Below are 26,733 nucleotides of genomic sequence, written 5' to 3' on the forward strand. Positions count from 1 at the left end.
GTCAGGGGCAGTGGGCAGCTCAGTCCTGCCTCTGTCACAGACGGAGGAGGAGGAGAGGACCTTTGCTGACATGGACCGAGAGCTTTCCCGGAGGGAAGATGTGGAAGAGAACCACCAGAGAGAAGTTCCAGGAGACCAAGAAGTGTCCCAGCATGGAGCCAGGAGCAGCCAAGAGCTGTACCAAGGCCAGGTACGTGTGGGAGTTTGGGAAGTTTCCCAGTACAGAGGGGGGACACACCAAGAGCTCTGTAAACAGGAAGAAACCATCAGAGCTCAGGAGCTGTCCCAGTGGGAGGAGGACAGTGAGATGTACCAAGAGGGGTGGGAGAGGGAAGAACGTGTGACAACCCAAGAGATTTCCCAGTGGGAAATAGATGTGAGTGGGCGGCAGGAGATGGGATGGGGAGAAGACGAGAGGTGCCACGAGCTGTCCCTGCAGAGAGATCTGATTGTCCCAGAGGATTCCCAAGGGGATGATGTCCAAGAGCATTCCCGGAGGGAAGGTGAGATGTACCAAGACCTCTCAGCATGGGGACAAGGTGTGCACTCCCACATGTCCCAATGGGAAGACAGGAGAGAGCTGGAATTGTCCCAAGTGGGAGTCAGCAGTGGCAGGGAGCTGTGCCAAGGACCAGACGCTGCAGCCCAAGAGCTGCCCCGGTGGGACGATGTGAGTGAGCGAAAGCTGTCCCAAAGGGAGGAAGATGTGAGCAGGCAGGAGCTGTCCCAATGGGGACACAACATCAGCTCTGAGATCTGGGACAGACCCTTGTGCCCAGGGAGGGACGAGGAGCCTCAGCCTTGTCCCCCAGAGGGGCCCAGCTCTGCCAGCCCCGTGGGCACAGAGGTGGCAGCAGAGGCAGAGCCTGCCCTGACCAGCGCCTCTCCTTCCCTGCAGAGTCCCACGGAGGCCGAGCCGGCAGCTGCTGCCCCGGCTGGAGCTGCTGAGGAGGAGGAGGAGCCCCCTGAGCCTGTTGTCCCTCAGGCAGAAAAGGCAGCGGAGCCTCCTGCCCCCAGGGAGGAGCTGCCATCAGCAGGGACACAGAGCTCAGTCCCTGCCCCTCCCAGCGCCCCGGGCTGCAGCCAGGCTCTGCTGGACTTGGCCTGGAGCATCAGTGCTAGGATCCTGAGCTGGGCACTGCTGCACATCCAGGGATGGAGGCAGCAGGAACAGAGGCAGCTGGGGGAAAGGGAGGATCCAGCAGGGGCAGCAAGAGGCCCGGCAGAGAGGGCAGAGAGCCCGGTGCCTGCCCCGCACAGCCCCCCCAGCCCCTTGTCTGCCCAGCTGGGAGCCCTGGACCCTGGGGAGGAGCCGGAGTGGTCAGTGTTGGCACTGCAAGGGCCAGTGCTGGCAAAGCAATACAGCCTGGAGTCCTTGGCTTCATACTGTGTCTGGGCATCTGACACTGAGGAAGAGAGCCCAGTGTCTGCCCCACACAGTCTCCCCAGCCCCTCATCTGCCCCACTGGCAGCCCTGACTCCTGTGGAAGAGCCGGAGTGGTCAGTGTTGGCACTGGCAGGGCCAGTGCTGGCAAAGCAATACAGCCTGGAGTCCTTGGCTTCATACTGTGTCTGGAAATCTGATAGTGAGGAAGAGAGCCCAGTGTCTGCCCCACACAGTCTCCCCAGCCCCTCATCTGCCCCGCTGGGAGCCCTGACCCCTGTGGAAGAGCCGGAGTGGTCAGTGTTGGCACTGGCAGGGCCAGTGCTGGCAAAGCAATACAGCCTGGAGTCCTTGGCTTCATACTGTGTCTGGAAATCCGATAGTGAGGAAGACGAAGGAGAAATAGAGCCAGAGCTGTCCCAGAGGACATTCTGTCTTGCCCAAGAGCTGTCCCAGGAGGAGGAAGATGTGAGCTCCAGCTCTGGGGAGAAGTCTGTGGGCCCATTGAAGGAGGGGGACACCAAGCCTTCTCCCCCTGAGGGGCCCAGCTCTGCCAGCCCCGTGGGCACAGAGGTGGCAGCAGAGGCAGCCCCTGCCCTGCCCAGCGCCTCTCCTGCCCCAGGCAGTCCCACAGAGGCCGAGCCGGCAGCTGCTGCCCCGTCCGGAGCTGCTGAGGAGGCAGCAGTGGGGTCAGGGATGGCAGTGCAGGACAGCATAGATGACGAGGATTGGGATATGAAATTTTGGCAATTCATGGATGACCTGGAGCCTTTCCTGCTTGGAGTCCCTGAGCTGTCCCACGAAGCATCCTACTGTGCACAATGCACAGAGAAAGATCTGCCCCACGGGGAAGTTACAAGTTATCACCAACTCTTTGACTGGGAAAAATATTTCGACCAAGACCTGTCCCAGGGAGAAGTCAGCAGCTCCCAAAACCGCTCGGACTGGGAAGACTGCATGGAGCAAGTGCTGTGTGGAGGAGATGTCTTCAGCTGTGAAGAACTTTCAGACTGGGAAGAATACATTGGCCAGAACGTGTCCAGAGGGAATGGCAGCAGACCCTCAGGAGTCTCCAGCTGGGAAGACGACAGCGACACGGGGCTCATGCAGAACTGGCCCGAGCACGTCATCTTGGCCAAGCCCTTGTGCGCAGAGGATGACGAGTGGGACAATGTGAGCCTCCTGGAGCTGCCCCCAGAAGACAACAAGGATCAAAAATGGAAAGTTTGTGTGTCAGAGGGGCTGGCAGTGCCCGTCCCTCGGGAGGCCTGGGCTGAGTGCCCGGCACAGGAGCCGTGCAGCCGAGGGCCGGCGCCTGCCCCGCACAGCCCCCCCAGCCCCCGGCCTGCCCGGCTGGGAGCCCAGGCCCTCCGCGGGCAGCCGGCTGCCCCCAGGAAACGTCCCTCCCGCTTCAGGCGGGCGCTGCGGGCGCTGCGGGGGCTGTTCCGCTGTCCCTGCCTCAGGCCACGCTCTGAGGACTGAAAGAGACATGGAGAAAGGTGAAGAAGATGAGGAGAAGGAAGGTGAAGAACAGGAAGAAGATGAAGATCACCGCTTCTGACAATCCCGCTCCTCTGTGTCGGAGCAGCAGCTGTCCGGTTCGGCTCGAGGGGCTCAGAGATTGCTGCTGCAGCTCCTCCAAACCAGGGAAGAGAAAAGCCTTTGGATGGGCCAAGCAAGCCAAGCAAAACCCAACCAGGCAGAGCCACAAAGGCCTGAGCAGTGGGGCTTGGAAAATGCCCAACCAAAGAGCCCAAAGCTCCCCCATCCCTGCCCCGCACACACCCGGCCCCGGGCTGGAAGGTGCAGCAACCATTTCTGGGGCACAAAGCAGAGGCTCCTGGAACTGATTCTCAGCACAAACTGCTCCAGGACAACGGCAAAGAAAAGACAAATTTGAAGACAATGACACAGATGAAGACAACCTGTCAAATGAAGAAGACAGTGAAGATGATGAAAACGACCTCTCAGATGAAGAAGATGAAGACAGTGAAGAAGAGGAGGACCACCTGTCCAATGAAGAAGACAAAGACAGTGAAGAAGATGAAGACAAACAGGATGGAGCAGATAGAAAAGAGGAAGAAGACAAAGATGAAGACTAAAAAGACAAGACAGAGAATGTTTATTTAAGAATAGATAGAAGAAGTATAGTTATAAGAATTTAGAGGTACTTAAGAGTCCTAGGATAGGAATAAGAATTTCAAAATATGTAGAAGAAGCATAGGAATAAAAATAAGGATTTTAAAATATGTAGAAGTAGAAGAAGAAGAATAGAAATAGGAATATAAAAATACATAGAAGTAGCAAAGTATAGTAAGACGAGGAAGAAGAATTTATATAAGAAGAGAAAATTGAAGGAATAAGTAAAACTAGCAAATAATTTATTTTTATTACATATTGTATATTTCTTTCACAGTTATGAAATAAAAACATTAATGTACCGTGTGTTGTAATCACAATGCATTCTAATGACCCCACGCTGTTCCCGTTATTGAAGAACCTGTGTGTTTCTAATAAAGTCTGTAGGGCACCAGAGCAGAGTGCCCGGATCCCATGTCCTGTCTCCCCGAGGTGCCGATGGATTGTCCCAGCCCGAGCCCCGGAGCGCCCCGCGAGCAGCGCGGGCTCAGCCCCGGCGGCAGCGGGAGAGTTCCCGGCCGGGCCGGCGGGGCAGGGCTGTCGCTGCTCTCTGCAGGCAAACGGGAGGCGCAGGCTGAGCCCGGCTGGCAGAGAGCTGTGCCGGGCAGCCCTTTGCAGCAGGGCTGTGCAGCCAGCACAGCCAAGGCAGCAGAGCCCCGCTCTGCCGCTGCCCGTGGCCGGGGAGCCGGGCCGGGGCTGTTCCTGCAGCCCTGCCTGCCTCCAGCAGCCCCGGGCCGGGCGGGAGGGGTTCCCCCGCTGCAGCCCCAGCTGAGGCAGCAGCAGCAGCTCTGTGCTGCTCCTGGCACATCCCTGCGGCAGCAGCTGCACGGGGCTGGGCAGCCGCAGAGCCCAAAGCAGCGCAGCAGCAGCGCAGCAGCAGCGCAGCTCTGGGGCTCTGCTGCTGCTGCTGCTGCTGGGCAGCCCCACAGGGCTCAGGGCTGAGCAGCCGTGCCTGGAGCCCGCTCCTGGCTCCTCCAGCCTCGGGGCTGCTTCTCTGCTGCTCCAGGGCAGGGCCTTTCTCCGGGACTGGCTTTTCTCTCTGCTGGGAGAACTCTCACAAACCCCAGGATCCCTGAGGTTGGAAAAGCCCTCCCAGCCCAGGGAGTCCCAGCTGGGCCCCATGCCCACCTTGTCCCCAGCCCAGAGCACTCAGTGCCACCTCCAGGGGACACCTGCAGGGATGGGCACTGCAAAGCTCCCTGGGCAGCCCCTGCCAGGGCCTGAGCACCCTTTCCATGGGGAAATTGCTGCTGCTGTCCCAGCTGAGCCTGCCCTGGCCCAGCCTGAGGCCGTTCCCTTTCCTCCTCTCCCTGTTCCCTGGGAGCAGAGCCTGACCCCCCGGCTGTCCCCTCCTGGCAGGGGCTACAGAAGGATTGTTACTTTCTGAGGCCTTCTCCTCCTGTTCTCTGCTTTCCAAAACTAAAAAGGAATCATTGAAGGATGACAAATCCCACACAAATATTTAGGACTGGATGTTGGCCCGTTTCCTGTGTCCACAGGGACATCCAAGTTTCTCCCTCCTCCCGTGCCAAAAATCCAACAGCAGAGAGTCACTAGGCCAGCATTCTCTCTGTGGGAGCAGCTGTATCATGGTTTGACATGGAAAAAGAATTTTTCTAGAAGGAAGAGGTCAATTTGGATATTGACCAATTGAAGGTGGACACGCCTCTGAGAACACAGAGGGGTTAAAAGCAGAATTCCCAGGAGAACTGGCTCTCTTTGGTTCTGGTCGGGGTGCAGTGCAGAACTCTCCCCTGCCCAGCCGTGGCTGGGTGGGGAGGGGAAGGCCCATGGGCTGACTGAGGTAGGCCCAAGGGTGGAGGGACTGGAACTGTGCTGGCCCCTGCAGATGGAAGGGTGGAGGAAATCTGGGATGTCTCCGTTCCCCCCCCCCCAGAGTTTCTCTCCCGAGAGGGAGAGAGAAAGAGACAGCAGCAGTTTTGTCAGCAATTTCACTGTGGGGAAGGAGGAGCAGGGGGAGCCACAAGGTGCCCAGCTGCCTGTGGGAGTCGGAGAATCTGGACATCGAGCCATCCCTGGGAGTCAGGACTTTTAACCCTTCCTTGAGAAATGAAAGCTTTGTGAATTTTGTTTTCCCCTCCTCAGTTTGAAAGAGAGGAAGAGGGACACCTTGGACCCTGGGATGTTAGAAGAAGAAATTCTAGATGGGAGGGGGACAAGGAGTGGCTTTTGGCTGGACTTTTCTGTGTTGGCCACAAACTGAACCAATCTTCTCCTTCAGGAGAGACTGTATTTTAGGAGGATGCCAGAGCAAAATCAAGAGACCTGCTTCAGCTGGGAAAAGACAGAAGTGGAGTGAACAGAGGAAAATTAGTGGGTTTGTGCTGGTGCGCCCTGTCCTCAGAGAAGGAGAGAAGAAGATCTCTGTTCTTGGACCCTCGGCCCCAAGGGAATTGGGGGGGGACTGTGGTCCCAAAAAATGAAAGACTGAACTGTTGTTTTCTCCCCTCTTGGCAGGGCATCCTTGAAAGGAAAAATCTTAAAAGCAGTCTGTCCATCCATGCATTGGTGGTGAGAGCACTGTGCATGGAAAGGAGAAGGGTCACCATGGCAAACTTTTTTTTCCGGGCAGTGCCATGTGTGACGTGGAAGCACAGGATGTTCCAGCTGTGTATATTTGTTGGTCCGTGGCACAGGAGAGACTCTGTTCCCTCGATGGATGGAGTATCGATTGGAGGGTGGAAACCTGATTGAGGTCCAGATTGTGTCTCACTGTGGTTTGTTGGAGTTGGGTGGTGGGAGGAGGAATGCTTTGCAAAGTTTTTCTTTTGATCTCTGTGTGTGGTTCTTTTTTTCTCCTTCCTTTCTTTCTTTTATAGTAGTAGCTTAATAAAGTTTTTTCCTGTTATGAAACTTGGGCCTACTTTGCTCTGTTCTTGATTCCATTTCACACCATTCAGTTGAGAGATTACATTTCCATGGGGACACTGGCATTGTGCCGATGTCAAACCATGACAAGCGGGAAAGAAGTTTGAGGACTTCTGCAGCCCATGAGAGAGGGGAAGGCAGGAATTCTTCTTTCTTTCTGTCTTTTCCACACCAAAGTAGACTCCTGCAATGGGAAAAGGAATTGTTCATGCTGGAGCTGCCCCGTGGGGCTCCAGCCCACAGGAGAGGCCTGCAGGATATCAGGTGTGCTCCCACCTGCAGGTCAGCACTTCATAGCTGTGCCAGGAGTGGAAAAATTGGAGAGAAAACAGATTGTCCAGAACCACACTTGATCTGTCTCCTCTCACTCCCTGCATTTGGAGAAGGTGCTGGAAAAATGATGGAGGGCAAGTGCAGGAAATCAGGAGGAACTCTGATTTTACTCCCCGTGTGCTGCCGTGCAGCCTCGGAAAGGAGAGGAGCTTTTGTGCACGGCTGAAGCGTGCGAGTCCTCCGGGAGTTCCACAGCCATTGTGGAGCCTTGGACCCAGCTGTTGGTTCTTCCCTGATGCTGCTCAGTTTTGCTTCAGTGTGCCCAAAATAAAGAAGAGCACAGGAAACAAATTTAAAAGTTGTAGAAGGCAAGAGCAACAGGTGACAGGACAGTGTAAATTTTTGATAGCCTAGCTTTTAGTTTTATTGAATCTTTTGTCAGTAGAAATGTTGCTAACTACTTGTTTAGGACTTTTGACGGCTTTTGGCCCACATGGACATCTAATTACACCGGTTTAGTATTTATGAAGTTTTTTCAGACCAATGTACGAGAGAATGGTGAAATCAAAAGCGGTTTTCTATCCCAAGGATTCTGAAACACTCATTTCTCTCTCCCAAGCAGACTAAAGCCTGTGGGTTTAGTGTCACATCCCACAGAGCTCGGCCTGGAGCGCTGCTGCCGCGGCCGAGCGCAGCCCCGGGGCCGTGTGCGGGTGCATTGGACGGGCACGGACACAATGGCAGCGCCGTGTGTCTTTGTGCTCCAGGTTTGCGCTGCCCGTGCGGGCGGAGCGGGGCTGGCGGGAGCCGCGCTCCCCTCAGAGCCCCTGAGGGCGGCAGCGATGGCGGCGCCGCTCCCTCAGCGCCCGGCCCCGGCCCCGGCGGGCGGGGAGCCCTCGGCAGCGCCCGGCCGGCAGCAGGGAGCGAGCCCCGGCCCGGCCGCTGTGCCCTGGCGCCGCAGGGCCGAGGGGAGAGCCGCAGGAGCCGCCGCCTCGGGCCCTGCCCCGGGCCGGGGGCAGCGGCCGGGCCCCGGCCCCGCGGCAGCGCAGGAGGCTCTGGCGGTGCCGCTTCTCCAGCTCGGCCCGGGGCCCGGGCACGGCCCCGGCCTCGGGGCTGCCCCTGCCCCGCTCGGCTGCCCACGCCCTGCCCGGCCGCCGAGGCCGCACTCGCTGCCCCCGGGTGCCGCTGCTGCGGGCAGGGCCGAGCCCCGGGGCCCGGGCACAGCCCTGAGGGACACCCCTGCTCCCCGGGCTGCCGCGGCTCCTGGAGCCGCTGCCCACGAGCCCCCGGCACGGCCGTGCGGCCAATTCCTCGTGCCCTGGGCAGCGCAGCCCGCACGGCCAGGGCTCGGCACTGCGGGGCCGGGCTGCCGTGGGCCAGCGGGGCCGAAGCCTCGCAGGGCTCGGGGCACAGCAGGGCCCGCCAGGACACCGCTCCGGGGATGCTCCCGGCCAGCTCCTGCCCGAGCCCCCGGAACCCGGGCTGGCTCTGTGCGCTCCGGCAGCCACGGCGGGACCGGCCAACAGCCGGGGACTGGGCTTTGCCCACAGCTGAACCTGCAGAGCTGCAAGCTCTGCCCTGCACGCTGTTACAGCCACGGCAGGGACCAGGCCAGGGAGGAAGGAGGAGCCTCTTTGCCTTCAGCTTCCACGGGGAAAGTTTATTCGAGGTGCAGAGAGCAGGATAAAAAAGAGCCCCTCACCCTCGTTTACAAGGGGTTTTTGAGATGAACAGGGTCTATGCTTTTATCAGTGTTCAGCTCTTTATTAAAAAGTCACCTCGGCAGGGGGGTGTTGTAGCTTCTTCCGGTAGCCGAAGGGTAAGAAGGCGTGCAGAGTCTGTCCCTGCAGTCTCCGTGCCACAGTGGTAGCCGGAGGTGAAGAGGTGTCCAGTCTGTATCTGAAGTCACGATCAGCAGACCTCTATCCTTTCCTCCTGGCACACTGGTAGCCAAAGGGTGGGGAGATGTGCAGAGTCTGCTGCCAAGATCCAGCAGCAGCTATCCCACTCCTGCCCTCCTGGTAAAACCAGGTAGATTGTCTGGTTCCTTGTGCCTGCTTCCCACAGCCCAGTTCAATCTGATCCTCTGCAGGTTATAGTGACAGGTTAAACTCAGACTAGAGATGGGGTTCCCTTTTCTGCAACCAGCACACCCATCCAGCCCCCTCCACTGTGCCCATCTTTTTCATTTTGGGGTGTTTTTCATCCCCAAAACACCCTCCCATGATTCCACTGGGTTATTTTGCATTCCAGTCCTAGTTTGGGTGGGGGTGTAGGTGACTCCCAGGAGCAATTATGAAATTAACGTTTCAATGTTCGTACATAGTTTAAGCCAAGTGTCATGGCCAGGCTGTTTTGTTCATAAGACAGAGAGCAGGATAAAAAAGAGCCCTCACCCTCGTTTGCAAGGGGTTTTGCTCAGATCCATGTCAGGCGGTGGGCACAAACAGAAAAGCAACAGGGAATCCTCAGGGCAGGAATGAGGGGATTACATCAACACTGTGGGACAATCAGGATAGGAGGACCAGAGGGAAAGGCACAGGGGCCAATGGGGCATCCTGGATTAGGGGATTTCCAAGTGAGGGTTTCAATCAGGGGCTGGCCCTGGAGCTCAGTGGCAGGGAACATTCAGGAAAAAGGGGCAGGATTACCTGGACAGGCAGGGAAGGGACTGGGACAAAGGGAGGGGAATAATTTGTGGGACGCATTTAAAGGGGGTATACAACTTAGGGAAAAAAAACAACTTGGTGGAAACATGGGCAGTCAACAGAATGTACCACTTAACAATAATTTAATTAAATAAACATAAACAGCAACAGGTTCCTGTCTGCTCCACTGCCACTGGGGTGCCGGGGCTGGCCATTTGTGACACGGCACATGGTGTCACGGCCCTTTGTGATGTGGGCTGTGATGGTGGCCAGAGACCCTTGTGACATCAGGGAGCCCCGCCCGGGCTGAGGGTCTCCAAGGGGCGCAGAGCCCTGGGGTGCCCAGTCCCAGGAGAGCCGCTCTCTGAGGAGGACGCAGCTCCCTGGCTCTGTCTGCGCCAGACGCCGACAGCGACAGCGGCCGACAGCGACAGACAGAGACAGCAGAGAGGAGAAAGCCAACTCCACCTCCCAGTCCCACAGCACCTTGCCCAGCTGGCTGGAAGCCACCAGCGAGCCGTGGTCAGGGGCAGTGGGCAGCTCAGTCCTGCCACTGTCACAGACTGAGGAGGAGGAGAGGCTCTTCATCAAAATGGACCGTGAGCTTTCCCGGAGGGAAGATTTGGAAGAGACCCACCCAAGAGGAGTTCCAGGAGACCACAGAATGTCCCGGCTGGGAGCCAGGAGCAGCCAAGAGCTGTACCAAGTCCAGGTGCGTGTGGGAGTTTGGGAAGTTTCCCAGTACAGAGGTGGGACACACCAAGAGCTCTGTAAACAGGAAGAAACCATCAGAGCTCAGGAGCTGTCCCAGTGGGAGGAGGACAGTGAGATGTACCAAGAGGGGTGGGAGAGGGAAGAACGTGTGACAACCCAAGAGATTTCCCAGTGGGAAATAGATGTGAGTGGGCGGCAGGAGATGGGATGAGGAGAATACGAGAGGTGCCACGAGCTGTCCCTGCAGAGAGATCTGAGTGTCCCAGAGGATTCCCAAGGGGATGATGCCCAAGAGCATTCCCAGAGGGAAGGTGAGAGGTACCAAGACCTCTCAGCATGGGGACAAGGTGTGCACTCCCACATGTCCCAATGGGAAGACAGGAGAGAGCTGGAATTGTCCCAAGTGGGAGTCAGCAGTGGCAGGGAGCTGTGCCAAGGACCAGACGCTGCAGCCCAAGAGCTGCCCCGGTGGGACGATGTGAGTGAGCAAAAGCTGTCCCAAAGGGAGGAAGATGTGAGCAGGCAGGAGCTGTCCCAATGGGGACACAACATCAGCTCTGAGATCTGGGACAGACCCTTGTGCCCAGTGAGGGACGAGGAGCCTCAGCCTTGTCCCCCAGAGGGGCCCAGCTCTGTCAGCCCTGTGGGCACAGAGGTGGCAGCAGAGGCAGAGCCTGCCCTGACCAGCGCCTCTCCTTCCCTGCAGAGTCCCACGGAGGCCGAGCCGGCAGCTGCTGCCCCGGCTGGAGCTGCTGAGGAGGAGGAGGAGCCGGGCTGGGCAGTGGCAGAGTGGACAGGGGCAGAGCTGGCAGAGGAATACAGCCTGGAGTCATTGATTTCTGACAGTGATTGGGATGCCGATAGTGAGGAAGAGAGCCCGGTACCTTCCCCACACAGTCCCCCCAGCACCTCGTCTGCCCCGCTGGGAGCCCTGGCTCCCGGGGAGGAGGAGGAGTGGGCAGTGGCAGAGCGGAGAGGGGCAGAGCTGGCAGAGGAAGACAGCGTGGAGGCCTTGGTTTGGGCAAGTCTCTGGGAGTCAGACAGTGAGGAAGAGCTCTGCCAGGGGACATTCTCTCTTGTCCAAGAGCTGTCCCAGAAGAACGATGATGTGAGCTCCAGCTCTGAGGAGAAGTCTGTCAGCCCAGTGAAGGAGGGGGACACCCAGCCTTCTCCCCTTGAGGGGCCCAGCTCTGCCAGCACCATGGGCACAGAGGTGACAGCAGAGGCAGCCCCTGCCCTGCCCAGTGCTTCTCGTGCCCATGGCAGTCCCACGGAGGCCGAGCCAGCAGCTGCTGCCATGTCCAGTGCTGCTGAGGAGGGAGCAGCGGGGTCAGGGATGGCAGTGCAGGACAGCATAGATGACGAGGATGAGGAAATGAAATTTTGGCAATTCATGGATGACCTGGAGCCTTTCCTGGTTGGAGACTCAATAGTGTCCCAGAAAGCATCTGTCTCTGAACAGTGCATGGGGGAATATCTGCCCCACTGGGAAGGTGTGGAAGGCATGAGGAGCCACCACCTCTCTGGCTCAGAAGAATATTTCGACCAAGACCTTTCCCAGGGAGAAGTCAGCAGCTCCCAAGACCCCTCAGACTGGGATGAATGCATCGAGCAAGTGCTGTCCAGAGGAGATGTTGTCAGCTGTGAAGAATTTTCGGACTGGAAAGAATACATTGGCCAGAACGTGTCCAGAGGGAATGGCAGCAGACCCTCAGGAGTCTCCAGCTCGGAAGACGACAGCAACACGGGGCTCGTGCAGGAGAACTGGCCCGAGCACGTCATCTTGGCCAAGCACTTGTGCCCAGAGGACGAGGAGTGGGATGATGTGAGCCTCCTGGAGCTGCCCCCAGAAGACAGCACAGACCAAAAATGGAAAGTTTGTGTGTCAGAGGGGCTGGCAGTGCCCGTCCCTCGGGAGGCCTGGGCTGAGTGCCCGGCACAGGAGCCGTGCAGCCGAGGGCCGGCGCCTGCCCCGCAGAGCCCCCCCAGCCCCCGGCCTGCCCGGCTGGGAGCCCAGGCCCTCCGCGGGCAGCCGGCTGCCCCCAGGAAACGTCCCTCCCGCTTCAGGCGGGCGCTGCGGGCGCTGCGGGGGCTGTTCCGCTGTCCCTGCCTCAGGCCACGCTCTGAGGACTGAAAGAGACACGGAGAAAGGTGAAGAAGATGAGGAGAAGGAAGGTGAAGAACAGGAAGAAGATGAAGATGACTTCTCCTGCCAGTCCCGCTCCCCTGTGTAAGGGCAGCAGATGTCCGGTTCGGCTCGAGGGGCTCAGAGATTGCTGCTGCAGCTCCTCCAAGCCAGGGAAGAGAAAAGCCTTTGGATGGGCCAAGCAAGCCAAGCAAAACCCAACCAGGCAGAGCCACAAAGGCCTGAGCAGTGGGGCTTGGAAAATGCCCACCCAAAGAGCCCAAAGCTCCCCCATCCCTGCCCCGCACACACCCGGCCCCGGGCTGGAAGGTGCAGCAACCATTTCTGGGGCACAAAGCAGAGGCTCCTGGAACAGACTCTCAGCACAAACCGCTCCAGGACAACGGCAAAGACGACAAAGACGACAAAGACAAAGATGAAGACAAAGACACAGAAAAAAAATGAAGAAGATGAAGACGACCTATCAGATAAAGAAGACAAAGACTGTGAAAAAGAGGAGGACGACCTATCACATGAAGAAGACAAAGACAGTGAAGAAGATGAAGACAAATAGGATGGAGAAGATAGCAAAGAGGAAGAAGACAAAGATGAAGACTAAAAAAACAAGTCAGAGAATGTTTCTTTAAGAATAGATAGAAGAAGTATAGTTATAAGAATTTAGAGGTACTTAAGAGTCCTAGGAATAGGAATAAGAATGTCAAAATATGTTGAAGAAGCATAGGAATAGGAATAAGGATTTTAAAATATGTAGAAGTAGAAGAAGAAGAATAGAAATAGTAATATAAAAATACATTGAAGGAGCAAAGTATAGTAAGACGAGGAAGAAGAATTTATATAAGAAGAGAAAATTGAAGGAATAAGTAAAACTAGCAAATAATTTATTTTTATTACATATTGTATATTTCTTTCACAGTTATGAAATAAAAACATTAATATACCATGTATTGTAATCACAATGCATTCTAATGTCCCCACGCTGTTCCCGTGATTGAAGAACCTGTGTGTTTCTAATAAAGTCTGTAGGGCACCAGAGCAGAGTGCCCGGATCCCATGTCCTGTCTCCCCGAGGTGCCGATGGATTGTCCCAGCCCGATCCCCGGAGCGCCCCTCGAGCAGCGCGGGCTCAGCCCCGGCGGCAGCGGGAGAGTTCCCGGCCGGGCCGGCGGGGCAGGGCTGTCGCTGCTCTCTGCAGGCAAACGGGAGGCGCAGGCTGAGCCCGGCTGGCAGAGAGCTGTGCCGGGCAGCCCTTTGCAGCAGGGCTGTGCAGCCAGCACAGCCAAGGCAGCAGAGCCCCGCTCTGCCGCTGCCCGTGGCCGGGGAGCCGGGCCGGGGCTGTTCCTGCAGCCCTGCCTGCCTCCAGCAGCCCCGGGCCGGGCGGGAGGGGTTCCCCCGCTGCAGCCCCAGCTGAGGCAGCAGCAGCAGCTCTGTGCTGCTCCTGGCACATCCCTGCGGCAGCAGCTGCACGGGGCTGGGCAGCCGCAGAGCCCAAAGCAGCGCAGCAGCAGCGCAGCAGCAGCGCAGCTCTGGGGCTCTGCTGCTGCTGCTGCTGCTGGGCAGCCCCACAGGGCTCAGGGCTGAGCAGCCGTGCCTGGAGCCCGCTCCTGGCTCCTCCAGCCTCGGGGCTGCTCCTCTGCTGCTCCCGGGCAGGGCCTTTCTCCGGGACTGGCTTTTCTCTCTGCTGGGAGAACTCTCCCAAACCCCAGGATCCCCAGGGCTGGAAAAGCCCTCCCAGCCCAGGGAGTCCCAGCTGGGCCCCATGCCCACCTTGTCCCCAGCCCAGAGCACTCAGTGCCACCTCCAGGGGACACCTGCAGGGATGGGCACTGCAAAGCTCCCTGGGCAGCCCCTGCCAGGGCCTGAGCACCCTTTCCATGGGGAAATTGCTGCTGCTGTCCCAGCTGAGCCTGCCCTGGCCCAGCCTGAGGCCGTTCCCTTTCCTCCTCTCCCTGTTCCCTGGGAGCAGAGCCCGACCCCCCGGCTGTCCCCTCCTGTCAGGGGCTACAGAAGGATTGTTCCTTTCCTAGGCCTTCTCCTCCTGTTCTCTGCTTTCCAAAACTAAAAAAGAATCACTGAAAAATGACAAATCCCACACAAATATTTGGGACTTCATGTTGGCCCGTTTTTTGTGTCCACAGGGGCATCCAAATGTGTCCCTCCTCCCGTGCCTAAAATCCAACAGCAAAGAGTCCCTAGGCCAGCATTCTCTCTGTGGGAGCAGCAGTGTCGTGGTTTGACATGGAAAAAGAATTTTTCCAGAAGGAAGAGGTCAATTTGGATATTGACCAATTGAAGGTGGACACGCCTCTGAGAACACAGAGGGGTTAAATGCAGAATTCCCAGGAGAACTGGCTCTCTTTGGTTCTGGTCGGCGTGCAGTGCAGAACTCTCCCCTGCCCAGCCGTGGCTGGGTGAGGAGGGGAAGGCCCATGGCCTGACTGAGGTAGGCCCAAGGGTGGAGGGACTGGAACCGGGCTGGCCCCTGCAGATGGAAGGGTGGAGGAAATCTGGGATGTCTCCGTTCCCCCCCTCCAGAGTTTGTCTCCCAAGAGGGAGAGAGAAAGAGACAGCAGCAGTTCTGTCAGCAATTTCACTGTGGGGAAGGAGGAGCAGGGGGAGCCGCAAGGTGCCCAGCTGCCTGTGGGAGTCGGAGAATCTGGACATCGAGCCATCCCTGGGAGTCAGGACTTTTAACCCTTCCTTGAGAAATGAAAGCTTTGTGAATTTTGTTTTCCCCTCCTCAGTTTGAAAGAGAGGAAGAGGGACACCTTGGATCCTGGCATGTTAGAAGGAGAAATTCTAGATGGGAGGGGAACAAGGAGTGGCTTTTGGCAGGACTTTTCTGTGTTGGCCACAAACTGAACCAATCTTCTCCTTCAAGAGAGACTGTATTTTAGGAGGATGCCAGAGCAAAGTCAAGAGACCTGCTTCAGCTGGGAAAAGACAGAAGTGGAGTGAACAGAGGAAAATTAGGGGGTTTGTGCTGCTGCGCCCTGTCCTCAGAGAAGGAGAGAAGATCTCAGTTCTTGGACCCTCAGCCCCAGGGGAAATGGGGGGGGACTGTGGTCCCAAAAAATGAAAGACTGAACTGTTGTTTTCTCCCCTCTTGGCAGGGCATCCTTGAAAGGAAAAATCTTAAAAGCAGTCTGTCCATCCATGCATTGGTGGTGAGAGCACTGTGCATGGAAAGGAGAAGGGTCACCATGGCAAACTTTTTTTTTCCGGGCAGAGCCATATGTGTGACATGGAAGCACAGGATGTTCCAGCTGTGTTTCTTTGGGGGTCTGTGGCACAGGAGAGACTCTGTTCCCTCGATGGATGGAGTATCAATTGTCTGGAGGGTGGAAACCTGATTGAGGTCCAGATTGTGTCTCACTGTGATTTGTTGGAGTTGGGTGGTGGGAGGAGGAATGCTTTGCAAGGTTTTCCTTTTGATCTCTGTGTGTGGATTTTTTTCCTTCCTTTCTTTCTTTTATACTAGTAGCTTAATAAAGTTTTTTCCTGTTATTAAGCTTGGGCCTGCTTTGCTCTGTTCTCGATTCCATTTCACACCATTCAATTGACAGGTTACATTTCCATGGGGGCACTGGCATTGTGCCGATGTCAAACCATGACAAGCGGGAAGGAAGTTTCAGGACTTCTGCAGCCATTGAGAGAGGGGAAGGCAGGAATTCTTCTTTCTTTCTGTCTTTTCCACACCAAAGGAGACTCCTGCAATGGAAAAAGGAATTGTTCATGCTGGAGCTGCCCCGTGGGGCTCCAGCCCACAGGAGAGGCCTGCAGGATATCAGGTGTGCTCCCACCTGCAGGTCAGCACTTCATAGCTGTGCCAGGAGTGGAAAAATTGGAGAGAAAACAGATTGTCCAGAACCACACTTGATCTGTCTCGTCTCACTCCATGCATTTGGAGAAGGTGCTGGAAAAATGATGGAGGGCGAGTATAGGAAATCAGGAGGAACTCTGATTTTACTCCCCGTGTGCTGCCGTGCAGCCTCGGAAAGGAGAGGAGCTTTTGTGCACGGCTGAAGCGTGCGAGTCCTCCGGGAGTTCCACAACCATTGTGGAGCCTTGGACCCAGCTGTTGGTTCTTCCCTGATGCTGCTCAGTTTTGCTTCAGTGTGCCCAAAATAAAAAAGATCACAGGAAACAAATTTAAAAGTTGTAAAAGGCAAGAGTAACAGGTGACAGGACAGTGTAAATTTTTTATAGCCTAGCTTTTAGTTTTATTGAATCTTTTGTCAGTAGAAATGTTGCTAACTACTTGTTTAAGACTTTTGACGGCTTTTGGCCCACATGGACATCTAATTACACCGGTTTAGTATTTATGAAGTTTTTTCAGACCAATGTACGAGAGAATGGTGAAATCAAAAGCGGTTTTCTATCCCAAGGATTCTGAAACACTCATTTCTCTCTCCCAAGCAGACTAAAGCCTGTGGGTTTAGTGTCCCATCTCCCAGAGCTCGGCCTGGAGCGCTGCTGCCGCGGCCGAGCGCAGCCCCGGGGCCGTGTGCGGGTGCATTGGACGGGCACGGACACAATGGCAGCGCCGTGTGTCTTTGTGCTCCAGGTTTGCGCTGCCCGTGCGGGCGGAGCGGGGCTGGCGGGAGCCGCGCTCCCCTCAGAGCCCCTGAGGGCGGCAGCGATGGCGGCGCCGCTCCCTCAGCGCCCGGCCCCGGCCCCGGCGGGCGGGGAGCCCTCGGCAGCGCCCGACCGGCAGCAGGGAGCGAGCCCCGGCCCGGCCGCTGTGCCGTGGCGCCGCAGGGCCGAGGGGAGAGCCGCAGGAGCCGCTGCCTCGGGCCCTGCCCCGGGCCGGGGGCAGCGGCCGGGCCCCGGCCCCGCGGCAGCGCAGGAGGCTCTGGCGGTGCCGCTTCTCCAGCTCGGCCCGGTGCCCGGGCACGGCCCCGGCCTCGGGGCTGCCCCTGCCCCGCTCGGCTGCCCACGCCCTGCCCGGCCGCCGAGGCCGCGCTCGCTGCCCCCGGGTGCCGCTGCTGCGGGCAGGGCCGAGCCCCGGGGCCCGGGCACAGCCCTGAGGGACACCCCTGCTCCCCGGGCTGCCGCGGCTCCTGGAGCCGCTGCCCACGAGCCCCCGGCACGGCCGTGCGGCCAATTCCTCGTGCCCTGGGCAGCGCAGCCCGCACGGCCAGGGCTCGGCACTGCGGGGCCGGGCTGCCGTGGGCCAGCGGGGCCAAAGCCTCGCAGGGCTCGGGGCACAGCAGGGCCCGCCAGGACACCGCTCCGGGGATGCTCCCGGCCGGCTCCTGCCCGAGCCCCCGGAACCCGGGCTGGCTCTGTGCGCTCCGGCAGCCACGGCGGGACCGGCCAACAGCCGGGGACTGGGCTTTGCCCACGGCTGAACCTGCAGAGCTGCAAGCTCTGTCCTGCACGCTGTTACAGCCACGGCAGGGACCAGGCCAGGGAGGAAGGAGGAGCCTCTTTGCCTTCAGCTTCCACGGGGAAAGTTTATTCGAGGTGCAGAGAGCAGGATAAAACAGAGCCCCTCACCCTCGTTTGCAAGGGGTTTTTGAAATGAACAGTGTCTATGCTTTTATCAGTGTTCAGCTCTTTATTAAAAAGTCACCTCGGCAGGGGGGTGTTGTAGCTTCTTCCGGTAGCCGAAGGGTAAGAAGGCGTGCAGAGTCTGTCCCTGCAGTCTCCGTGCCACAGTGGTAGCCGGAGGTGAAGAGGTGTCCAGTCTGTATCTGAAGTCACGATCAGCAGACCTCTATCCTTTCCTCCTGGCACACTGGTAGCCAAAGGGTGGGGAGATGTGCAGAGTCTGCTGCCAAGATCCAGCAGCAGCTATCCCACTCCTGCCCTCCTGGTAAAACCAGGTAGATTGTCTGGTTCCTTGTGCCTGCTTCCCACAGCCCAGTTCAATCTGATCCTCTGCAGGTTATAGTGACAGGTTAAACTCAGACTAGAGATGGGGTTCCCTTTTCTGCAACCAGCACACCCATCCAGCCCCCTCCACTGCGCCCCTCTTTTTCATTTTGGGGTGTTTTTCAGCCCCAAAACCCCCTCCCATGATTCCACTGGGTTATTTTGCATCCCAGTCCTAGTTTGGGTGGGGGTGTAGGTGACTCCCAGAAGCAATTACGTAATTAAAATTTCAATGTCCGTACATAGTTTAAGCCAAGTGTTATGGCCAGGCTGTTTTGTTCATAACACAGAGAGCAGGATAAAAAAGAGCCCTCACCATTATTTGCAAGGGGTTTTGCTCAGATCCAAGTCAGGCGGTGGGCACAAACAGTGAAGTAACAGGGAATCCTCAGGGCAGGAGTGAGGGGATTACATCAACACTGTGGGACCATCAGGATCAGGGGAGCAGAGGGAAAGGCCCAGGGGCAAATGGGGCAACCTGGATTAGGGGATTTACAAATGGGGGTTTCAATCAGGGGTTGGCCCAGGGACTGAGTGGCAGGGAACATTCAGGAAAAAGGGGCAGGATTACCTGGACAGGCAGGGAAGGGACTGGGACAAAGGGAGGGGAATAATTTGAGGAACACATTTAAAGAGAGTATACAACTTAGGGAAAAAAAACAACTTGGTGAAAACATGGGCAGTCAACAGAATGTACCACTTAACAATAACTTAATGAAATAAACATAAACAGCAACAGGTTCCTGTCTGCTCCAGTGCCGTTGGGGTGCCGGGGGTGGCCCTTTGTGACACGGCACATGGTGTCACGGCCCTTTGTGATGTGGGCCGTGATGGTGGCCAGAGACCCTTGTGACATCAGGGAGCCCCGCCCGGGCTGAGGGTCTCCAAGGGGCGCAGAGCCCTGGGGTGCCCAGTCCCAGGAGAGCCGCTCTCTGAGGAGGACGCAGCTCCCTGGCTCTGTCTGCGCCAGACGCCGACAGCGACAGCGGCCGACAGCGACAGACAGAGACAGCAGAGAGGAGAAAGACAACTCCACCTCCCGGTCCCACAGCACCTTGCCCAGCTGGCTGGAAGCCACCAGCGAGCCGTGGTCAGGGGCAGTGGGCAGCTCAGTCCTGCCACTGTCACAGACTGAGGAGGAGGAGAAGTTCTTCGCCAAAATGGACCGAGAGCTTTCCCAGAGCGAAGATGTGGAAGAGACCCGCCCAAGAGGAGTTCCAGGAGTCCAAGAAATGTCCCAGCGGGGAGCCAGGAGCAGCCAAGAGCTGTACCAAGTCCAGGTACATGTGGGAGTTTGGGAAGTTTCCCCGTACAGAGGGGGGACACACCAAGAGCTCTATGAAGGGGAAGAAACCATCAGAGTTCAGGAGCTGTCCCAGTGGGAGGAGGACAGTGAGATGTACCAAGAGGGGTGAGAGAAGGAAGAATGTGTGACAACCCAAGAGGTTTCCCAGTGGGAAATAGATGTGAGTGGGCGGCAGGAGATGGGATTGGGAGAACACGAGAGGTGCCATGAGCTGTCCCTGCAGAGAGATCTGATTGTTCCAGAGGATTCCCAATGGGATGATGCCCAAGAGCATTCCCAGAGGGAAGGTGAGAGGTACCAAGACCTCTCAGCATGGGGACAAGGTGTGCACTCCCACATGTCCCAATGGGAAGACAGGAGAGAGCTGGAATTGTCTCAAGTGAGAGTCAGCAGTGGCAGGGAGCTGTGCCAAGGACCAGAGGCTGCAGCCCAAGAGCTGCCCCGGTGGGATGATGTGAGTGAGCAAAAGCTGTCCCAAAGGGAGGAAGATGTGAGCAGGCAGGAGCTGTCCCAATGGGGACACAACATCAGCTCTGAGATCTGGGACAGACCCTTGTGCCCAGGGAGGGACGAGGAGCCTCAGCCTTGTCCCCCAGAGGGGCCCAGCTCTGTCAGCCCCGTGGGCACAGAGGTGGCAGCAGAGGCAGAGCCTGCCCTGACCAGCGCCTCTCCTTCCCTGCAGAGTCCCACGGAGGCCGAGCCGGCAGCTGCTGCCCCGGCTGGAGCTGCTGAGGAGGAGGAGGAGCCCCCTGAGCCTGTTGTCCCTCAGGCAGAAAAGGCAGCGGAGCCTCCTGCCCCCAGGGAGGAGCTGCCATCAGCAGGGACACAGAGCTCGGTCCCTGCCCCTCCCAGCGCCCCGGGCTGCAGCCAGGCTCTGCTGGACTTGGCCTGGAGCATCAGTGCTAGGATCCTGAGCTGGGCACTGCTGCACATCCAGGGATGGAGGCAGCAGGAACAGAGGCAGCTGGGGGAAAGGGAGGATCCAGCAGGGGCAGCAAGAGGCCCGGCAGAGAGGGCAGAGAGCCCGGTGCCTGCCCCGCACAGCCCCCCCAGCCCCTTGTCTGCCCAGCTGGGAGCCCTGGACCATGGGGAGGAGCCGGAGTGGGCAGTGGCAGAGGAATACAGCCTGGAGTCCTTGGTTTCTGACAGTGATTGGGATGTTGATAGTGAGGAAGAGAGCCCGGTACCTTCCCCACACAGTCCCCCCAGTCCCTCGTCTGCCCCGCTGGGAGCCCCGGCTCCCGGGGAGGAGCCGGAGTGGGCAGTGGCAGAGCGGAGAGGGGCAGTGCTGGCAGAGGAAGACAGCGTGGAGGCGTTGGTTTGGGCAAGTCTCTGGGAATCCGACAGTGAGGAAGAGCTCTGCCAGGAGACATTCTCTCTTGTCCAAGCGCTGTCCCAGAAGGAGGACAATGTGAGCTCCAGTGCTGGACAAAAGCCTGTGGGCTCAGTGACGGAGGGGGACACCCAGCCTTCTCCCCCCGAGGGGCCCAGCTCTGCCAGCACCATGGGAACAGAGGTGGCAGCAGAGGCAGCCCCTGCCCTGCCCAGCACCTCTCCTGCCCCAGGCAGTCCCATGGAGACCGAGCTGGCAGCTGCTGCCCCGTCCAGAGCTGCTGAGGAAGATCTGCCCCACAGAGAAGGTGAGAAAGTCATGAGCTATCACGAAATCTCTGGCCAGAAAGTTTATTTAGAGCAAGACCTTTCCGAGGATGAACTCAGCAGCTCCGAAGAATCCTCAGACTGGGACTTATACATGGAGCGAATGCTGCACCCAGAAGCCTTCAGTAGTGCAGATGTTTCGGACTGGGAAGAATACACATCCAGCGGGAATGGCAGCAGACCCTCAGGAGTCTCCAGCTGGGAAGACAACAGCGACACGGGGCTCGTGCAGGAGAACTGGCCCGAGCACGTCATCTTGGCCAAGCCCTTGTACCCAGAGGACGACGAGTGGGACAATGTGAGCCTCCTGGAGCTGCCCCCAGAAGACAACAAGGATCAAAAATGGAAAGTTTGTGTGTCAGAGGGGCTGGCAGTGCCCGTCTCTCGGGAGGCCTGGGCTGAGTGCCCGGCACAGGAGCCGTGCAGCCGAGGGCCGGCGCCTGCCCCGCACAGCCCCCCCAGCCCCCGGCCTGCCCGGCTGGGAGCCCAGGCCCTCCGCGGGCAGCCGGCTGCCCCCAGGAAACGTCCCTCCCGCTTCAGGCGGGCGCTGCGGGCGCTGCGGGGGCTGTTCCGCTGTCCCTGCCTCAGGCCACGCTCTGAGGAGTGAAACAGACATGGAGAAAGGTGAAGAAGATGAGGAGAAGGAAGGTGAAGAACAGGAAGAAGATGAAGATCACCGTTCCTGACAATCCCGCTCCTCTGTGTCGGAGCAGCAGCTGTCCGGTTCGGCTCGAGGGGCTCAGAGATTGCTGCTGCAGCTCCTCCAAACCAGGGAAGAGAAAAGCCTTTGGATGGGCCAAGCAAGCCAAGCAAAACCCAACCAGGCAGAGCCACAAAGGCCTGGGCAGTGGGGCTTGGAAAATGCCCACCCAAAGAGCCCAAAGCTCCCCCATCCCTGCCCCGCACACACCCGGCCCCGGGCTGGAAGGTGCAGCAACCATTTCTGGGGCACAAAGCAGAGGCTCCTGGAACAGACTCTCAGCACAAACCGCTCCAGGACAACGGCAAAGAAAAGACAAATTTGAAGACAATGACACAGATGAAGACAACCTGTCAAATGAAGAAGACAGTGAAGATGATGAAAACGACCTCTCAGATGAAGAAGATGAAGACAGTGAAGAAGAGGAGGACCACCTGTCCAATGAAGAAGACAAAGACAGTGAAGAAGATGAAGACAAACAGGATGGAGCAGATAGAAAAGAGGAAGAAGACAAAGATGAAGACTAAAAAGACAAGACAGAGAATGTTTATTTAAGAATAGATAGAAGAAGTATAGTTATAAGAATTTAGAGGTACTTAAGAGTCCTAGGAATAGGAATAAGAATTTCAAAATATGTAGAAGAAGCATAGGAATAAAAATAACGATTTTAAAATATGTAGAAGTAGAAGAAGAAGAATAGAAATAGGAATATAAAAATACATAGAAGTAGCAAAGAAGTATAGTAAGACGAGGAAGAAGAATTTATATAAGAAGAGAAAATTGAAGGAATAAGTAAAACTAGCAAATAATTTATTTTTATTACATATTGTATATTTCTTTCACAGTTATGAAATAAAAACATTAATGTACCATGTGTTGTAATCACAATGCATTCTAATGTCCCCACGCTGTTCCCGTGATTGAAGAATCTGTGTTTCTAATAAAGTCTGTAGGGCACCAGAGCAGAGTGCCCGGATCCCATGTCCTGTCTCCCCGAGGTGCCGATGGATTGTCCCAGCCCGAGCCCCGGAGCGCCCCGCGAGCAGCGCGGGCTCAGCCCCGGCGGCAGCGGGAGAGTTCCCGGCCGGGCCGGCGGGGCAGGGCTGTCGCTGCTCTCTGCAGGCAAACGGGAGGCGCAGGCTGAGCCCGGCTGGCAGAGAGCTGTGCCGGGCAGCCCTTTGCAGCAGGGCTGTGCAGCCAGCACAGCCAAGGCAGCAGAGCCCCGCTCTGCCGCTGCCCGTGGCCGGGGAGCCGGGCCGGGGCTGTTCCTGCAGCCCTGCCTGCCTCCAGCAGCCCCGGGCCGGGCGGGAGGGGTTCCCCCGCTGCAGCCCCAGCTGAGGCAGCAGCAGCAGCTCTGTGCTGCTCCTGGCACATCCCTGCGGCAGCAGCTGCACGGGGCTGGGCAGCCGCAGAGCCCAAAGCAGCGCAGCAGCAGCGCAGCAGCAGCGCAGCAGCAGCGCAGCTCTGGGGCTCTGCTGCTGCTGCTGCTGCTGGGCAGCCCCACAGGGCTCAGGGCTGAGCAGCCGTGCCTGGAGCCCGCTCCTGGCTCCTCCAGCCTCGGGGCTGCTCCTCTGCTGCTCCAGGGCAGGGCCTTTCTCCGGGACTGGCTTTTCTCTCTGCTGGGAGAACTCTCCCAAACCCCAGGATCCCTGGGGCTGGCAAAGCCCTCCCAGCCCAGGGAGTCCCAGCTGGGCCCCATGCCCACCTTGTCCCCAGCCCAGAGCACTCAGTGCCACCTCCAGGGGACACCTGCAGGGATGGGCACTGCAAAGCTCCCTGGGCAGCCCCTGCCAGGGCCTGAGCACCCTTTCCATGGGGAAATTGCTGCTGCTGTCCCAGCTGAGCCTGCCTTGGCCCAGCCTGAGGCCGTTCCCTTTCCTCCTCTCCCTGTTCCCTGGGAGCAGAGCCTCCCCCCCCGGCTCTCCCCTCCTGGCAGGGGCTACAGAAGAATTGTTCTTTTCCTAGGTCGTCTCCTCCTCTTCTCTGCTTTCTAAAACTAAAAAGGAATCACTGAAGGATGACAAATCCCACACAAATATTTGGGACTTCATGTTGGCCCGTTTTTTGTGTCCACAGGGGCATCCAAGTGTGTCCCTCCTCCCGTGCCCAAAATCCAACAGCAGAGAGTCCCTAGGCCAGCATTCTCTCTGTGGGAGCAGCAGTGTCGTGGTTTGACATGGAAAAAGAATTTTTCCAGAAAGAAGAGGTCAATTTGGATATTGACCAATTGAAGGTGGACACGCCTCTGGGAACACAGAGGGGTTAAAAGCAGAATTCCCAGGAGAACTGGCTCTCTTTGGTTCTGGTCGGCGTGCAGTGCAGAACTCTCCCCTGCCCGGCCGTGGCTGGGTGGCGAGGGGAAGGCCCATGGCCTGACTGAGGTTATCCCAAGGGTGGAGGGACTGGAACCGGGCTGGCCCCTGCAGATGGAAGGGTGGAGGAAATCTGGGATGTCTCTGTTCCCCCCCCCCCTAGAGTTTGTCTCCCGAGAGGGAGAGAGAAAGAGACAGCAGCAGTTCTGTCAGCAATTTCACTGTGGGGAAGGAGGAGCAGGGGGAGACACAAGGTGCCCAGCTGCCTGTGGGAGTCGGAGAATCTGGACATCGAGCCATCCCTGGGAGTCAGGACTTTTAACCCTTCCTTGAGAAATGAAAGCTTTGTGAATTTTTTTTTTCCCCTCCTCAGTTTGAAAGAGAGGAAGAGGGACACCTTGGACCCTGGGATGTTAGAAGGAGAATTTCTAGATGGGAGGGGAACAAGGAGTGGCTTTTGGCAGGACTTTCCTCTGTTGGCCACAAACTGAACCAATCTTCTCCTTCAGGAGAGACTGTATTTTAGGAGGATGCCAGAGCAAAATCAAGAGACCTGCATCAGCTGGGAAAAGACAGAAGTGGAGTGAACAGAGGAAAATTAGGGGGTTTGTGGTGGTGCGCCCTGTCCTCAGAGAAGGAGAGAAGAAGATCTCAGTTCTTGGAACCTCGGTCCCAGGGGGAATGTGGTCCCAAAAAATGAAAGACTGAACTGTTGTTTTCTCCCCTCTTGGCAGTGCATCCTTAAAAGGAAAAATCCTGAAAGCAGTTTGTCCATCCATGCATTGGTGGTGAGAGCACTGTGCATGGAAAGGAGAAGGGTCACCATGGCAAACTTTTTTTTTTCCGGGCAGTGCCATGTGTGACATGGAAGCACAGGGTGTTCCAGCTGTGTTTCTTTGGGGGTCTGTGGCACTGGAGAGACTCTGTTCCCTCGATGGATGGAGTATCGATTGGAGGGTGGAAACCTGATTGAGGTCCAGATTGTGTCTCACTGTGGTTTGTTGGATTTGGGTGGTGGGAGGAGGAATGCTTTGCAAGGTTTTCATTTTGATCTCTGTGTGTGTTTTTTTTTTCCTTCCTTTCTTTCTTTTATACTAGTAGCTTAATAAAGTTTTTTCCTGTTATTAAGCTTCGGCCTGCTTTGCTTTGTTCTCGATTCCATTTCACACCATTCAATTGACAGGTTACATTTTCATGGGGGCACTGGCATTGTGCCGATGTCAAACCATGACAAGCGGGAAGGAAGTTTGAGGACTTCTGCAGCCATTGAGAGAGGGGGTAGGTAGGAATTCTCCTTTCTTTCTGTCTTTTCCACACCAAAGGAGACTCCTGCAATGGGAAAAGGAATTGTTCATGCTGGAGCTGCCCCGTGGGGCTCCAGCCCAGAGGAGAGGCCTGCGGGATATCAGGTGTGCTCCCACCTGCAGGTCAGCACTTCATAGCTGTGCCAGGAGTGGAAAAATTGGAGAGAAAACAGATTGTCCAGAACCACACTTGATCTGTCTCCTCTCACTCCCCGTACTTGGAAAAGCTGCTGGATAAATGATGGAGGGCAAGTGCAGGAAATCAGGAGGAACTCTGATTTTACTCCCCGTGTTCTGCCGTGCAGCCTCGGAAAGGAGAGGAGCTTTTGTGCACGGCTGAAGCGTGCGAGTATTCCGGGAGTTCCACAGCCATTGTGGAGCCTTGGACCCAGCTGTTGGTTCTTCCCTGATGCTGCTCAGTTTTGCTTCAGTGTGCCCAAAATAAAGAAGAGCACAGGAAACAAATTTAAAAGTTGTAAAAGGCAAGAGCAACAGGTGACAGGACAGTGTAAATTTTTTATAGCCTAGCTTTTAGTTTTATTGAATCTTTTGTCAGTAGAAATGTTGCTAACTACTTGTTTAAGACTTTTGACGGCTTTTGGCCCACATGGACATCTAATTACACCGGTTTAGTATTTATGATGTTTTTTCAGACCAATGTACGAAAGAATGGTGAAATCAAAAGCGGTTTTCTATCCCAAGGATTCTGAAACATTCACTTCTCTCTCCCAAGCAGACTAAAGCCTGTGGGTTTAGTGTCACATCCCACAGAGCTCGGCCTGGAGCGCTGCTGCCGCGGCCGAGCGCAGCCCCGGGGCCGCTGTGCGGGTGCATTGGAAGGGCACGGACACAATGGCAGCGCCGTGTGTCTTTGTGCTCCAGGTTTGGGCTGCCCGTGCGGGCGGAGCGGGGCTGGCGGGAGCCGCGCTCCCCTCAGAGCCCCTGAGGGCGGCAGCGATGGCGGCGCCGCTCCCTCAGCGCCCGGCCCCGGCCCCGGCGGGCGGGGAGCCCTCGGCAGCGCCCGGCCGGCAGCAGGGAGCGAGCCCCGGCCCGGCCGCTGTGCCCTGGCGCCGCAGGGCCGAGGGGAGAGCCGCAGGAGCCGCTGCCTCGGGCCCTGCCCCGGGCCGGGGGCAGCGGCCGGGCCCCGGCCCCGCGGCAGCGCAGGAGGCTCTGGCGGTGCCGCTTCTCCAGCTCGGCCCGGTGCCCGGGCACGGCCCCGGCCTCGGGGCTGCCCCTGCCCCGCTCGGCTGCCCGCGCCCTGCCCGGCCGCCGAGGCCGCGCTCGCTGCCCCCGGGTGCCGCTGCTGCGGGCAGGGCCGAGCCCCGGGGCCCGGGCACAGCCCTGAGGGACACCCCTGCTCCCCGGGCTGCCGCGGCTCCTGG

The 26,733-nt window shown here is 57.4% G+C and overlaps 1 protein-coding gene across 1 annotated transcript; it reads left to right on the top strand.

The window, feature by feature from the left end:
- Window positions 1-25,691, top strand: LOC146768861 (uncharacterized). The gene is made up of 11 exons (XM_085588551.1): window positions 1-1,060; window positions 1,286-2,707; window positions 3,257-3,373; window positions 9,896-10,045; window positions 10,700-12,064; window positions 19,201-19,350; window positions 20,446-20,787; window positions 21,055-21,388; window positions 21,624-21,683; window positions 22,033-22,149; window positions 25,657-25,691. Exons 1-11 carry the CDS (start codon window positions 71-73, stop codon window positions 25,689-25,691), a joined length of 5,082 nt encoding a protein of 1,693 aa, XP_085444677.1. The 5' UTR covers window positions 1-70.
- Window positions 25,692-26,733: the final 1,042 nt, after the last annotated feature.

The sequence above is a fragment of the Lonchura striata genome, chromosome 1 (genome assembly GCF_050655825.1).
Source record: "Lonchura striata isolate lonStrDom1 chromosome 1, ASM5065582v1, whole genome shotgun sequence".
Lineage (NCBI taxonomy): Eukaryota > Metazoa > Chordata > Aves > Passeriformes > Estrildidae > Lonchura > Lonchura striata.